Genomic DNA, 16,075 nt, shown 5'->3' with positions numbered 1-16,075 from the left:
CGATGTACCTACCTAAGATTGCCTAAATAAGGTATATAAAATATAATGCCACTGTGTTCGTATTGGAATAATTAAGTAGATGAGCTCAATCTAATAATTTAAAAATCGCGTTCCAAGCACAAAATTGTTTAACACAGACCCGTGGGGGCCAAATCCAACAACCAACACCTTTTCTTAAATTTTGAATTCTACATTTCAGCTTAGTTGTAACATTTAAGATGTATTATATTCCACGTATAGTATAATGTAACACGTAAATGAATATGGATATACAGTCACTTAACAAGTCATTTTTAATATTATTATTATTATTTTTGATAGCAATGATACCTACAAAGATCAGTAAGAAATAAAAAAATTTTAACTATCAGTGATATTATTTTAATTTGTGTTTCAGACACATATCTATGTCAATTGTCAACACCAGTCCACACATATTTGTTAATACAATAGTTCACTGTACATATCTGTATTCTGTGCACTATTAAACTATAGAATATTAATATATGATATATTTAATTATATAACTATAATAATAAATGTTATAATACAAAATTATAACCATTATATAACTGTTCAAAAATATTATTATATAGGTAGATACTAGATATGTAGACACCTAAAGTTCTAAAGTACATTATCCAATACAGACTACAGTCAGTCGTGATAACTCGAAGTCAATGTGAGATAAAAAATCGGTTTAAGATTTGTATAATTCGAGATACATAACTAGAATTTAGAGATACCTAACCTTAAAAAGAGAAAAAAAACAGTTTTCAAGTTATATTGTATTATATAAATATTACGTATTATTGAAGAATAATTATCATTTATTATATTTTTACAGGTCCTTCGATAGTCAATGTCAGCGTAGTATTATTTACATTGTCGTCCCCTGATGAATCAAGTTTGGTAAATTATAAATTATTTTATATTTTTAATATTTTTTAAGATAGGTACACGATTTGAACATTTTTCATAATATTATATAAAATTAAAATATCTATATTATACCGCATGGTTAGATAATGGTGTTTTGTATTTTTGTTTCATAAATAAAGGTATAGATACTTACCATAAATCTATGTTAAATGCCATATCAAATTAGTGCATAAATTATAATATTTAAATGTAACCCATAATGAACCATTATAATACATAACCATTTTAGTAGCTGTATTCAGAATACTAAACAATAATTTAGAGCTGTTATTACAGTGTACTGTTATTTTTTCTCGTAATTTTCTGAACACCTAACTATAAATATTCGTTACCAAGTAGCCGGTTAAAACTTAAAAAGTTAGCATAATATACCTACTTAGTGTAATATCTGATAGCAGTGATAAGTTATTTATTTTTTTCACTAATCCTTCTATTGCGGAAAAGTTTTCTTAGAAGAACAATATTGAATGGCAATCACTGCTATAGCCACTGCAGTTTGAACTTATAATGTTTAGGCGAAATTGTTTGACCATAAATGGAGGGGACCAATCGACCTTCCGACTCACAGTCTCAAAAATATTTTAACATATTTTCTAAAATTAATGGTTAGTTAGCGTTTTTAGCAATTCATTCAAACTATGTAATAGTCATAACTGAATTGAATTCGCGTCTTTGTTAAAAAATGTTAATAAATTATAACTAACATAGTATTATTGAACAGTTTCGAAAAAAAGCAGAACCGAAAAATAAACATAAAATGGTCTATGGTTTAAGCTATACAACATTATCATATATCTGCTAACAAGTTTTTTTAATAAAGNGGGGGGGGGGGGGGGGGGGAGATATACATAGATTCTGAATAAAATCCAAATACAACTCTCGTACCAGCTATTTCCGTGTACGTGTGCAACCCTACGTTTTAATTTCGTTCGACAACAATGTCGAAATGGTTTATACTATACTTTCGGCGATTACCGTGTTTTAACGTTTTTGCGCTGCACGTCGGACAATAGAAACTCCTAAAACATGCGTGCTTTAAACACTGATGGACTACTCGTCTGCCGTCACCATGGCCCAAAATTGGGCCATTTGCCAAGTACTCGTGTTATTTAGTGCATTTTAGCACTCCAAGGAATAATTTACATAACGGCCCCGTCGGCACTATCATCGCATTATACACGACGTACATAATATATAATTTATACGTATGATATTTTCCGTTATTTATATAACACGACCGACCGGTGTACTTACGCCGCGTATATTATGTACTTACAGCAGGTATGCACGATTAACGACTCGCCCAAGACCGTGTAATAGGTAGGTGCACTGTGAAGTGTTTTACTGGTTACAGAGAAGGAACTGAGTTTTCAGAATAATTTTCAGATATTTTTGCGCTGGTATCCCTGTTTTTATTTTAAACTTTATCTTTTTTTCTAAAACTGTTAAAACGATTTAAAACATGTCAGTTCTCTTCTTTAATTCTGAAAGTGTATTTAGTCAAATGAAGACATTTAATATGATAATAAAGTCATAAAACGTCAAAAATCGTTGATTCGTAAAAAAAAAGTCAATCCATGTCGTTGATAGTGAATAATACGATTATATTTGTTTCTATACCTATCAAATAATCGTGCTATACATTTGAATGTTCCGAAATGTTCACTGGTTTGTAACAACATTTTTGAGTACAGTCGGGGGAGGAGGGTTATTTCTTATAGCGTGCATGGGATACTACCGAGGAATGCAATTTGTAATAAGTCAAGAGCCATTTTGTTTTCCACTATTTCGAGGCCTAATTGTATACAGCCTGCTATCGTTGCGATTGCATCACGTCGGACTTAATTTTTTGCAGAAATACGACATCGAGTTTCTGCTGCAACAAGAGTGGTACGACTCTCGACTGCGGTATCCAAATCAGACGACTTTCAGCGTTCTGAATGGCATCCACCACCAGAGTGACATATGGCTGCCTGACACGAACTTTCACATGCACGGTGACTTTAAGCCAACCCAGCGGCCTATACGGTTCACTCTGCACGTGTACGGAGACGGCCGGGTTGAGTACACAACCAGGTAGAGTTATAGAAATACCTGTACCTATACTATTATAATGATAGAAATGGAATATGCTAAAAATCACACAAAATACTGGACAATTTAAACTACTGAAAATCTAAAAACAAAAACATTTAAAAATTTGTTTCTAAGAGCTTAAAAGTAAAAAATGAATTTTTTAATAGTGTTTTTTAAATAATTCTTTAACAGTAAAATATGTTTGAATACTAAAATAGAAATATTGTTACTTTTTAGTTTGTATATTTGAGAATAGTGGTTAATGAGTATTGCATAACATGTAGCACACGATATTTGCAATCTGGTTACTATGTTAACTTAATGATAAGAGCGTTGTTTTATTAAATCAATAAATAAATGCTCAACAATTTCAAAAAAATGCTCTAGAACTTGAAAAGTTCCATAAAATAAAACGTCATATTTAGGTAATGAAGAAAAAATGGAAAAAACATAATTGATTATCAGTATCGCCCAAGATGCATTTTCTACTTATAGAGAGATATATCACAACATTTGAAAAAAATTACATTACATTAAAACGCTAGCCCTCATATAATATATATAATGTAATATAGTCAAGTTTTCAGCAGTTATTTATCTCATTAGTCTTGAAAATGTAAAAAAAAATGTTGATATTTAATTTTTGAAGACTCATATACGTAATTCAAACATAATAATTCATGATGTTGTTCTTTTTTCAATTACCTATTGGTAGAAAAATAGTCATAAATTAGATGTATTGATTATTAATTTTCGTAGCTTGTATTTCCAATTGCAAAATTTAAATCAGAATACTTAAAAAAAAAAAATTTAACATGAATATTGAATATCGAATGAACGTTATTTTTTTAATGATTAAATTGTTAATGTTTAGCTAAGAGAAGTGAATTACGTACCTCGCAAAATGTGTGGTAAAAAAATGCACCTTTCCACTTCATCGACAGTGTAAAAGTTTATTAATTAATAGGTAGGTACATTTATTCGTAGAATATTCAATATTTATAAATCAAGAGTTTAATAAAAGTTTTCTGCTTCAGACTATACAATTAAAAATTAAAATATAGGTTGACATAATGAAATATTATACGTATTATAAATTCTTAGTAAAAAAATAAGGGCAGTATAATAATATATAATAATTTAATGTATTTACGTATATTAAATTGTCCATAAACAAAATAATTTCGAATAGGAGGTATGTTAAAACATTTAAAATAATGACTAGTCTTTCTCTATACATAAATAAAATAATATATATATACCTATACATGTACAATAGTATATACTTATATATTATAATAGAAATATTATACCTTTGTAAAATAATTACTCGATAACGATTTAAAACGATTATTATTATTTTTATATATAGGCGTCATTTGATGTTATGTTGCGAAGGATCGATGAACATATTTCCATTCGATCAACCACTGTGTACATTTTCAATGGAAAGCAGTAAGTTAAAGAATTAATAATAACAAAAATGAATTAATAACGAACGTGCCAGATAAAAATATATTTAATTATAATATACAATTCATATACCCACGTTACGATTAACTTACTAGCGATCAACGAAAACGAGTTATCATATTATAAGACCTACCTAATCAGTAAATATTTGAATCTTGAGGTGATATTATCATTCTAAGAATTCATGTATTTTATGTAAAGTATTATTAAAAATATGTTTGAAATCTTAGTTGAACAATAGCATTAATATAATCAAATGCAATATAATATCAAATTGTATTTTATAGCTTGTTATTTTAAACGATTTTATATCATAGATTTTATAACACCAGATGGTGCACTTCCTAATTTTTATTCAAGCCATCAATGATGACATGAAATGTAAGTAAATCAAAACTTACCTCCAATCAGTATCACCACTCAGAGAAAAAACAGTTTTTATAAGAAATTATTGATTACCTATTAACTTTATGCATCACTGCATCACTAGCGCCAAATTCCTAATCATTGTCATATTATTTGGTACAATTAAGATAATAAATGTGTAACACAATAATGTATTCCTCATATGTGGTCCTATTGCATTGAGGTAGGTTCGAGTTCGGTAAATTTTCAGTAAATATATAAGTGCACCAGATGGTTTTATACTTTTTATAATCTGTGCTGATATAATGATATTTGTGCTTGCATATAAATGTCGGGCATTGGTGATTTAAATCACGGTAGGTATACATAAATACAATTTTTTCTCAACGATCTTTTAATTATAAACTTATTTTTTCACAGTATCATATGAGAAGTCTGATTTAAAATATGTCTGGAAAGACGATAATTTCGTTTTAATTAAGTCACCTAATCTGAAAACTTCAAATGCTTACTTGGAACGAAATCGAACTTACGAATGTGCTTCTACTGGAAGTTGGAGAGGTAAAGTAAAAAGTTTTTAACAGCATATTAGGCTTACACATTATTTGATTTATAGTACTTTGTTTTATTTCACTAGTATTATCTTAACTTTTTCAATCATTTTTATTTATTTTAGATTATATTATACTGTATACTGTTTTTCTTTATTTTGACTCATGTTATCGTGTGTCGCTTTCATTGCAGTAAAGTATTACTGTAATCAATATTTTAAATACAACATTTTTTTTATACACATATTTCAGGTAATTACAGTTGCCTACAAGTGGAAATGATATTTAGTAGAGATAGAACGTTCTACTTCGCTACTATTTTCATACCAGGGCTAATTTTGGTCACCTCATCATTTATCACATTTTTCCTAGAATGGGACGCTGTACCAGCGAGAACAATTATTGGTCATTATTATTTATTTATTTTTATCATATTTCACGATCTCATATTAGATTATAATGTTAAATCAAACGCGATTTGCGATTTTACGTGTTTTCAGGCGTTACGACGATGTTGAATTACTTTACAACCTCCAACAGTTTCCGCCGGACCTTGCCCGACGTAGCTAATTTGACTGCTATGAACGTTTGGGACGGAGTTTGCATGTGCTTTGTGTTTGCCAGTTTCGTAGAATTTGTAATAGTAAATTGTACGGGAAGGAGAAAAGTCAAATCAAACGTTTCGAGTAACGCGGGAAGTTGCAGTATTTCAAAGGTATGATTACTTGCTCATTATTTATAACTCTAAAGCACTAAGGCATGTTTATATTGTCTAAATATGTTGTTTAAAGTTAAACAATCTGTAACTTCTGTATAATGTTACAACTTACAATGATTAGGTATTGAAAATGTATTTAATAAGTTTACTGATAAACATGAGTTGTACGAAAGTCAACCTGTTAAATAGGTAGATGGGTATTGACATAAACCTATTGACATTTTTTTATTTCTAAATCTGCAATGTCGGTTGTGATTGTCGGTTAGACTTTTTTAAGGGTTCGTATAAGTAATCTCCACAAAGTATTTAAATATATATATATATATATATAATAATTGAATAAATAAATGTAGCTATACAACCAACAACAAACCTTGGCCCGGATCTGGAACTAGGCGAGTAAGCGTAATGTGCGGGCAGACGATTTATGCCCGTGGCAAATGAAATTATGTTAATGTTCTTCTAATGTATAATATAGTGCGAGAGATCGTAGAACTCTTATATGTTATTAAACTATACAAACAACATACGTGTTTACTGTAATCATTTTATATCCTATTATACGCACGCAATCATTATTAAATATGCAATAACACTTAATTTAATAACCGCCAACAAGTCTAAAATTGTAATTTAATTCTTTAAGTAAGTCAATATTGTATTTGGTTTTTATAGTAACCTGTCCTCGAGCAATTTCTTTTAATCATCATTATTTTCATTACCGATCCGCAGCTGACTTAATTTGCTAGTTATGCGTTTCTTTAATCGTGCAGACTCGTTATTTAATGTAACAATAAGCCTCTAACAAGAAAAATCGATTTATTTTATACTCGCCGGTTAAAACGTACCGAGCATCTTACATTATAAAATATTGAATATATATATGTATATACACGTATAAATATATTTTTATTTTTATTATTATTCAATGAGTTCCGTCCCTTGATTGTTATCGGGAGTACAATATAGACTATAGAGCATAAAACCCTTTATTATTCTGTATGAACTATAATATGAGGTAACGTACGTGAAAAAGTCTGGTAAATCAGACCTCGGAATTTTATTAAACTTGGCACGTATACATTCTTAATAACATGGAGTTGTCGGTTAGTTGGCACATAGATGTGTGTTTGTGTACGCGGTCACTATATATTTCGTTTAAGGGCAACGTGGTAATTTTCCATAAAACCCAATGCACAGCTACTACTTGGCGTAAAAAAAATGTCACGAATAAAAAGCCATTAAAACTTTCACATTCTCGTGGGAATAATATAATTTTTGAAACATTCTTTTATTCCATTAAAAATTGTATTTAATATCCTTACAAAAATAATGTACCATAGGTACTCCAAAAACTCAAAACCTAGAATTTCCGGATCCATTACGACTAAAATATGAAGAATACCTACTATTTACTAAACATTATATTTTATAGAATTTCAAAACACGATTGTTATGAGAACAGAAATAATTAATAATTTTAAAAAGAAAATAAACTGTTTGTGAATCAGTTTTCCTTTCGAAATTGAAATTACATTTCCAAGCCAAATACATCAAAAGTTAATAAAATATATTTGGAAATAATGATCACTCGTAAAATTATTAAATGTTGACGTAATTCAATTTGTTAACGTTTCGTGGCATTTATTCGAGGATTTGATATTACATTTCTCAATAACGATGAAATATTGTCCATGTTATTTCATACTACTGAAAATTTGTAATCAAATAGTAAGATAAGAAATATGCCATTTTTAAGAGTATGACAAGTTCACTGCTTTATAAAAATGTTTTTCTAAATAAAAAAATAAAAGTCAATAGTTTAAATACAATTTTACATATTTTATTCCTAAGCTATTATTTTTTTTCCCTATATTTACAACATTCAAACTGAATTTCGTTCATTTTAAATTTAATATTAAAATTAAGTTTGCGGAAAAAAAGTGAACACAAATATTTTTATTTGTCTAGTACAGAGGTTCCCAAACTTCTTATTGTGCGACCCATTTTGAATTTTTTTTTAAATATAGCGACCCACAATATCAATGAATGACCTTTTTTTTTTTTACCATACAACAGAAAATTAAACTATTTTATTACATTTTATGTAATTACGAAAAAAATGTATAATAAGTATAATATATAGTATTTGACACGGCCGCTGGTAAACTCGTAATTGTCATACTCACAGATAAGGATTGACGATAAAACTGAATTTGAACTTTGAACATCAACGAAAAGTAATAGATGATTATATTTTTGTATTATTTAAAAAAATAGTGCGACCCACCAAAAGTATAATCGCGACCCACTTTTGGGTCGCGACCCACAGTTTGGGAACCTCTGGTCTAGTACAAGAGACCAAGCTTACTGTATGCTTCTATACAATATTAGGCTCTGAGACTTTTGTTCTTTATGTAAAATAAAATCAAAAGCATGTGTGAGAAGGACACGTGTAATGGTTCACTAAAAATGTTCATAAATATTTTCTCCAATTATTTCCAATTAATTACCATGGTACGGAAATCGAGCTTTTCGACTATACTGTGGTATATGGTACGGCAGAAATAAAAATAAATACGGTGGTTGGATGTCAATGAGGATACGGGGCACAGGCACGAATAGAAAATATAAACTTTCATGAGAAGTTGAATTCAATAGAAGGTATCTCTAAGAAAATTAACCATTAATAATTCTCCAATGACACGTTGTATCAAAATGTATATGCACTTTCAACGACAGTCGAACAAAGTTCGAGAACGAGTATCATATTAATCATACCTATGGAAATCTCAAAATTAAAAATATCACCTTTTATGTTTAAATATTCAATTAAAATTTACAATCACAACTCACAAAATGTATACCAAACATTCAAATAAAATGAGACAGCAAAATATTGAAGTATTTCAACCCTCGACACGGTTTACTTTACTCATAAAATGTGAATTAAACTTTATTCCTGACACAGTTACAATATTGTAAAAAGTTTGTTGCCATGGAAATAGATACCAACTATAGGTTTTAAATAATATAACAATTAGTATTTTTTTAACGTGTTGCTATGTAAAACGTATATTGTATATTAATTAAATTATTATGTCGTCAGTAATGGTAGACTATAAAAATTTGGCTGTGGGCATCAGACTATTTTGACCGCCCATATCAAATGGCAGTTTCTTTCGATGACCAATATTATGGTCTATATCTTAGGCCAAAATCCAGATACAATACACTTCTCTAATCCAGTGTAGGTATAAACTCGAGCGTTTCATTAGGGACCAATATTCTTGTTTTACCAGAAATAAAAAAAAATTTAATAGGTGCCTACTGCGTCAATAATTAATAACTATGTCTTTTGGATCGCATGGACCTGGAAATTAATGCTAGAACCACGGTCGTGATGACATTGAGCCCCGATTGCGGTGACGAACTAAGATTAATGAATTAAAATTCATCAGGTGCATCTTGCATCTCTTGCTGCTCATATCCCGAGCGTCTGTCAGCTGATGTGGACCCAAGCTGTACAATGTACAACTAAAATTATGTAGTGTTTTAATGCTGTACACATATTATGTAAAACTATTTGAAATAAGTGTATGAATAATTACAACTTTGAGGTTCAACGTTAAATTAATTTTACATTGTGCATGTAAAAATATAATATCTTTTTGGGTATAATCATATATGGGTCACAAACACTAGGGACCTACCTAATTAAAATAAAAACTTTTTTTTTATTGAACTAAAACCCGGCAACTATAGCCATCAGCAGTTTGTAGGAGAGAGTGGTTGGTCTTAGAACACGTATTGTATGTGTGGCAAGGATTTTGTTGCTAAAAATCCCAGGTGGTTACCCATCCGGAGCTAACAACTCCGGCTGGTAAGTAATAAGTACACTCAGACCGTTTCCGCAGATTGATCGTACGACCACGCCTTACCAAGCCACTAAAAACTATTGTAAATTTTACTGACATATTATAAAATATTATGATATATTATATATTTCAATAACCTGTTAAGTTATCGACAATGTTATTGTTTAGGTGAATCAACGTTAATGATTCAAACATGCATTTAACAAGTAAAGCGTGGGTGGTGGTGTCATATTATAATATGTTGTTCAATATTTTTACATTTTATCGATAACTATAATTACACACGTTACTTACAAAATCAATATTGACTCAATTCAGTTGTTTCAATGATGTGTTTATGTGTTTTTGTAAGACTCTTAGACATTATTTCGGTTTAACTTCCGAAAAGTTTCACGAGCTTTACCTAAGATTAGAAATTTAGCACAACTAAAAAAAGGAAAGAACTTATAATTTTCAGAATTTTCAAGTGGTTTCTGTAAAATTGAGAATAACTAACAGCCATCTCGACGACGACACGTGGCACTTCAATTTTAGAGTTTGAACCAAACTTTTAACATTATTTTAATTTAAAATACTTGAGAATATAAAATAAAGTTAATCATATGTTTCTGTAGATATAATTTTAAATCTATTTTAGTAAAAGTTTGTAGTCTGCAATAATTGCATAATTGTAATTTCATAAATACGACGATATTACAATTAACATATTTTTTTATGCACATTTATTTTAACGAAACGTATATATAACTTAGAATTTTTTTAGATGTTGATATTTTAATTTAAGATTAATAACGTTTTTTTAAATTGGATTCAAGCGTTTTATCGGAAATCTGTGGATTATGAATGATTACAATATTAATTTTCTTATAACAGTGTTCAGTCGAGTCGTTCGCCGAGAAATAATACGAATGATAAATATTTAAACTGACCAAATCAATGCAAAAGCCCTATACTAAATTGTCTAGACTCACGAACCGCTATAAAATAATTACAGGTATATGTACATTATGCTAATAAGCTAGTATAGAAGATAATATTTTATCATTTTTATTGTGTTTTAAAAGCGTTTTTTTATCATTGTGAAAACAACCTAGGAAAAAAAAATAATGGCAAATGTCAGCCAATGGCCATTGCTACCGAGGCTTATTTCTTCTAAAGAACAATTTGTTCAAACAATATAAATATTTAAAATATTTAACAAATACAGAAAAAAAAACGTTTTCTCTACAAATATGCCATATAATTGCATAACCAAGGTGCCGTGTTTAGACTATGTACTGTACAGTGCACATTTTTAGTTTTCAATTAATTTGTAATATTAAATTGTTTGAACCTTTATCAATTTTTGGATCTCACTTAAATTCACAGATATTAATTAATTACTTTATTTAATTTATCATAGCTAAAAAGTCACTAGAAACAGAAAGAGCATATTGCATATAACTATATTATATTATTGGAAAATACTTGAAGAAACATACATAATATTAAATTATGAATACAAAAATTATGTTGATTGAAATGTTTGCCGTAATATGATATTAGCTAAATTCAATAAAAAAAACAAAAAAGTGATTCGATTTCAGTGTTTTTCTTTCGAAAACTTACACTTTAAGTATTATATATTATATTCAAATTCTTCGTCAATTATAATTAGTAATGGTTGTATTTTAATATCTAAATCTGAATGAAACCTATATCACAAATTATTCTAGGATGACTCGTTTAAAATGCATTTGAAGCTGTACGCATATAAGCTACAAGCAAATATACTTGTCATGTATATTGTAAATTACAGACGTCTTCTTTGAGCATTATAATATAATATGTTTGGATAACGTTTATTTGAATACAAAATAATATGAAAGAAAATAATTTAAAATTTTTAAAACATTATGTTTAGTAGGTGGATTTCCGTAAATTTAGGAGATACGAAACCATGTACTTGCATTTAATATACACACAGATAGTTTGATGAGAATTATCCAAATACCGTTTGGTCGCATAACGTTCATTGGTACCAACCTACGTAAAGAGCTGTCATAATGCCATTAAACAAAAAATATGTGTAGAATACATACCACATAATATAAAGTATACACATGATACCTAAGGATAAAAATATCTTATACAAATAATTTGATTTACAGTTGAGGTTAAGGTTGAAGTTATTGATTGAGATGAATTCGTTTATAAATTATAATTAACTATTGATTTTTCTTTATTATCTAAATTATGCATACACTGTGGCCCATATCAATCAATATTGCTAAACTATATGAACAAATATTTGGTATTGTTTTATGTTTGAAAAAAAAACAAGTTTTATTAAAGTGTTCTGGTTGCTATTTGTCTTCGTCAATTGCTGCTTTTAGTGTTCAATCCCAAAAGTTCGTGGGTTTTCTTATATATAATCCGTCTTCCTATACTTCTCGATTGTCTATGAAAATAATTGAACGTTTTGTCTTAGCTTTTTTATTTTACCTTGATATTTATTCGTATCAAATTGTTTTTTTTTTTATTTATCTTTCCTCTTTAAAACCTATCATCTAAATATTATTATCAATGTTTTCTCATAAATCATCGTTGACTTTCATGTCTCGCGTGCAAATACAATGCTATCATTCTTGTGCGAGAAGTTTGTAGTCTTCAGACAACCAAAAATAATATTTACGACCTGAATAATGATAAATATAACACTTACTTAGTTGTTGAACTCAACCATTGATTTATATTATATTCGTCTACAGGTTTTCATTTATTTTTATGCCCCTATCCTTACAAGTTACGATGGTGTGAACTTCCATAAGCTGATGAATATCATCGTTGTGTTTAACATCTTGTGTTATTACTTATAAGTTATAACATTAAAATGCTGCAACAATATACAATCGGAATCATTTTCTAACCAGTGTATAATTTTTATCCACAAACAATAGTTGATGCGTGGTTACACGAATACGTATACGTATATTGCAGTTACAAAATTTAAATATATTTTATATTTACATTCAAAAGTTTAATACTGAAATTCAAAAAGTAGTTTGATTTTAATTTTATCAACCATGCCATCTTATAGAAAGTATTGTTTTGCCCGATATCACCTACAGGCTACAAAGTAATTGTTTTTATTATTAATTTTAAACGAAAATTACTTTGTTTACCGAAAATTCTGATAATTTACTAATAAACAATAATAATATATTAAATTAAATATATAACATATAATATTATAATACAATTATGAATTAATAATACAAATATCGCATATTCCGAGGGAAAATTTTAACTGTCAAGGAAAGTGAATATCTACATCATACGCGTAAGATAAGGTTGATCAAATACGATTTTTATCATTACAACAATTTATATTATTATTATTATTTTAGTTGTGTATTAGTTATATTATTACATTATAAGGTATAAAATGGAAAATGTACACTTTATTGACAGACTATTCTGAAAACAGCATAAACTATATTGATATGATTCTATAATAAAGTTGTGTAAAACAATTTTGTTTATTAAAGTATGTGGTTTGTGTATTTAATTAAATTTAGGACGTTTTGTGGCGATTAGTTGTAAAAAAAATACACAATATGAGTAGCCAATAGCCATTGATACATATATACATATATTTAATCAATGGAATAGCTTAGAAACTAAAACTGTTTATAGCTGCATTCCAATTTATGTTAAGTTATATTATGTGGAATCATAACATTCTGAGATACTGGTACAAGAATATCTATACTTACAATAAATAATGACTAAAGTATGCATTGTTGAAGTAGGTACATAAGATAATATTATGTATTTAAATTAATGTTTTGTTTAACAATATTCTGAATATTATTAATAAATCGGTAGTTATTTCACAATGGAAAATGTTTATTTGGGTTGTATCAAGCCTTTTGTAGTTAAACTGTTTTAAAATAAAATGTATTATTGACAAACTCTTTGTACTTTTCAATTCTTTATAGCATAAAAACTAGGTATTGTAGATGTCAATTAAAATGTAAATAAAAAGATACGCCTTTTAATTTTATTAAAACTGTTGTATCTTGTATCGATTCAAAACGCTATAGCACTAATATATTGTTAAAAGAAACTTTAAAAGTGCACCTATAAATACATTGATGAAAATGCCAAGTTTATAAGTTTAGTTTCATAAAGATCATTTAAATAACTGCTAAAAGGTTTTTGTTTATATAACATTGGGATTAATATTTGTTTAATTTAGTAGTTACAATGCTATATGTATTTATATTTTTGGTTTCCAATGATTATTATTAGCTGAAAACAACAAAAACGACCTTCCTGTGTGCATAGCAATTCTATTTTTATTTCTTTAGAATAATAGAATACCTTTAAATACTGTTTATTATTACCTCAGTTGACAGTCAACCGATTCAATAAAAGTCGCACTGTAGTCTGTTGTAGTCCATGTATATTGAAGTATACAGAATGGCGAAAAAACCGAACAAATTCACCAGAAAACTTACAGATATAGTTATTATTTATCACGTCTGAATACATTATTATGTTCATTGATTAATCGATTTAAATGGCATACAAAATTAATAACACAACATTTGGTGCTCGCATTTAATATGACAGCATTACCACCTACCTGAAATAGAAGTTGGATAACTGAAGAACTATACCTGTTTCATTTTTTTAATATTCATGTGAATCAGCTAAGAAAATGTTAAATTATAACATAATTATTTGCCCAAGAATACTTGATTATCTTTAGTATTTAAGACGAAACTACAAGGACACTTGTACGAATTGAACGCATTAGTTAATTAAAACGTTTGTACTGTTAATAATAATTTACAGATATTAATGTATTAGTCTAAAGATTTTTATATTAACTAACACAAGTTAGCAATCTATTAATACTTAGCCTCATGTAATTAAGTCAAAATATGTTACAAAAATAAACAACGAAAGCTTGTTTATGAATCGTATGAGTCAAATGAATACGAATGAAAATGAATAGTATCTTTCATTTTATTGCTTTCGAAATTATCATTAGAACAATAGTTTAGTTTATAATAATATTATGTATTATTTTTAATATCACTAAAAATCTGTCAAAACTTATTTTAAACATTAAATCTGTATATTTTTAAGTTCAAATCATCATACAATTATACTGTGTTAGAATCTTATAGATATTTAGTTGAAGTTAAAATTAATTTTTTTTTTACTTTTAATTTTTCGCAAAAGGTGTTTCTGTATAGATACTTCTTATAGAATGTTTCTAATCGTCGGTAAATATAAATAATTGATGAGTAACGATAAAAAAATTAATTTTACGCTCAAATAAATGTATTGTAAAAAATCTCCTAGTGATCACTTAATTTATTATTTACCACCATCGTTGTATTATTGGATAAGATAAGAAGTCTCAAATATTTTGTATATTAGGGTTTTATCCTAATAAAATTGTTTAAACTATACGTTATAGTTTATTATTTAGATAATTAAACATTGCAGTTAGGACTTCTATCAAAACCCACTCATCGTTAATAAACTTATTTCACGCTCATCTACAATAAACACATGTGTGTTAATATATTTTTTATCTTGTAATATGTACGAGTACTTTTAGATTTCTGGTGAAAGGAATAAATTGTTTTTACGATTAGATCATTTTTTTTTACCATCAACATTTTTTCAGGCATTGTTCTGAGCAAAAGTTCTTAAAAATTGAAAATCGAATATGTACCTATTATGTATCCTATTTGAAACAGGAAATTTTTCTTCGATTTCCTCAGTAATTTCCCAAAGCGCAAAGTAAAATATTTACTACCTACAAAAAACATTGAAAGAAATCTAGGAGAGTGAGGTCTAAAAGAACTCCCATCACATTCACCTTTTGAATTTATAAAAATAAAAATATTGTTCAGAGGTGAGTGACGAGTGGTCAACACCCGAGCCGGTAATTTTGTGTTATTAGTTAACTATTTGAAAACGGAAACGTAGCTAAAAGTGTTTTTTTTATTAAATTCGTTTATATTGCAATCCGTGTGATATAGATATTTAATCATCTGAAAAAC

At 28.1% G+C, this 16,075-nt stretch overlaps 1 protein-coding gene across 5 annotated transcripts in view; it reads left to right on the top strand.

The window, feature by feature from the left end:
• The window catches only part of LOC111040161 (glutamate-gated chloride channel-like), a 61,839-nt gene that overhangs the window by 25,097 nt on the left and 20,667 nt on the right, over window positions 1-16,075 (top strand). For 4 of the 5 annotated variants that reach the window (XM_022323926.1, XM_022323925.1, XM_022323927.1 and 1 more), the window contains exons 4-9: window positions 848-912; window positions 2,798-3,018; window positions 4,391-4,473; window positions 5,278-5,418; window positions 5,661-5,813; window positions 5,909-6,123. In XM_022323926.1, the coding sequence (XP_022179618.1) occupies window positions 848-912; window positions 2,798-3,018; window positions 4,391-4,473; window positions 5,278-5,418; window positions 5,661-5,813; window positions 5,909-6,123 (878 nt within the window). Of the gene's footprint in view, window positions 1-847; window positions 913-2,797; window positions 3,019-4,390; window positions 4,474-5,277; window positions 5,419-5,660; window positions 5,814-5,908; window positions 6,124-14,400; window positions 15,359-16,075 lie in introns of those variants that run through there. The other variant, XM_022323928.1, reaches the window with a different exon arrangement.

This window comes from Myzus persicae, unplaced genomic scaffold, assembly GCF_001856785.1.
Source record: "Myzus persicae strain clone G006 unplaced genomic scaffold, MPER_G0061.0, whole genome shotgun sequence".
Lineage (NCBI taxonomy): Eukaryota > Metazoa > Arthropoda > Insecta > Hemiptera > Aphididae > Myzus > Myzus persicae.
This window is presented reverse-complemented; position numbering and strand designations above follow the sequence as displayed.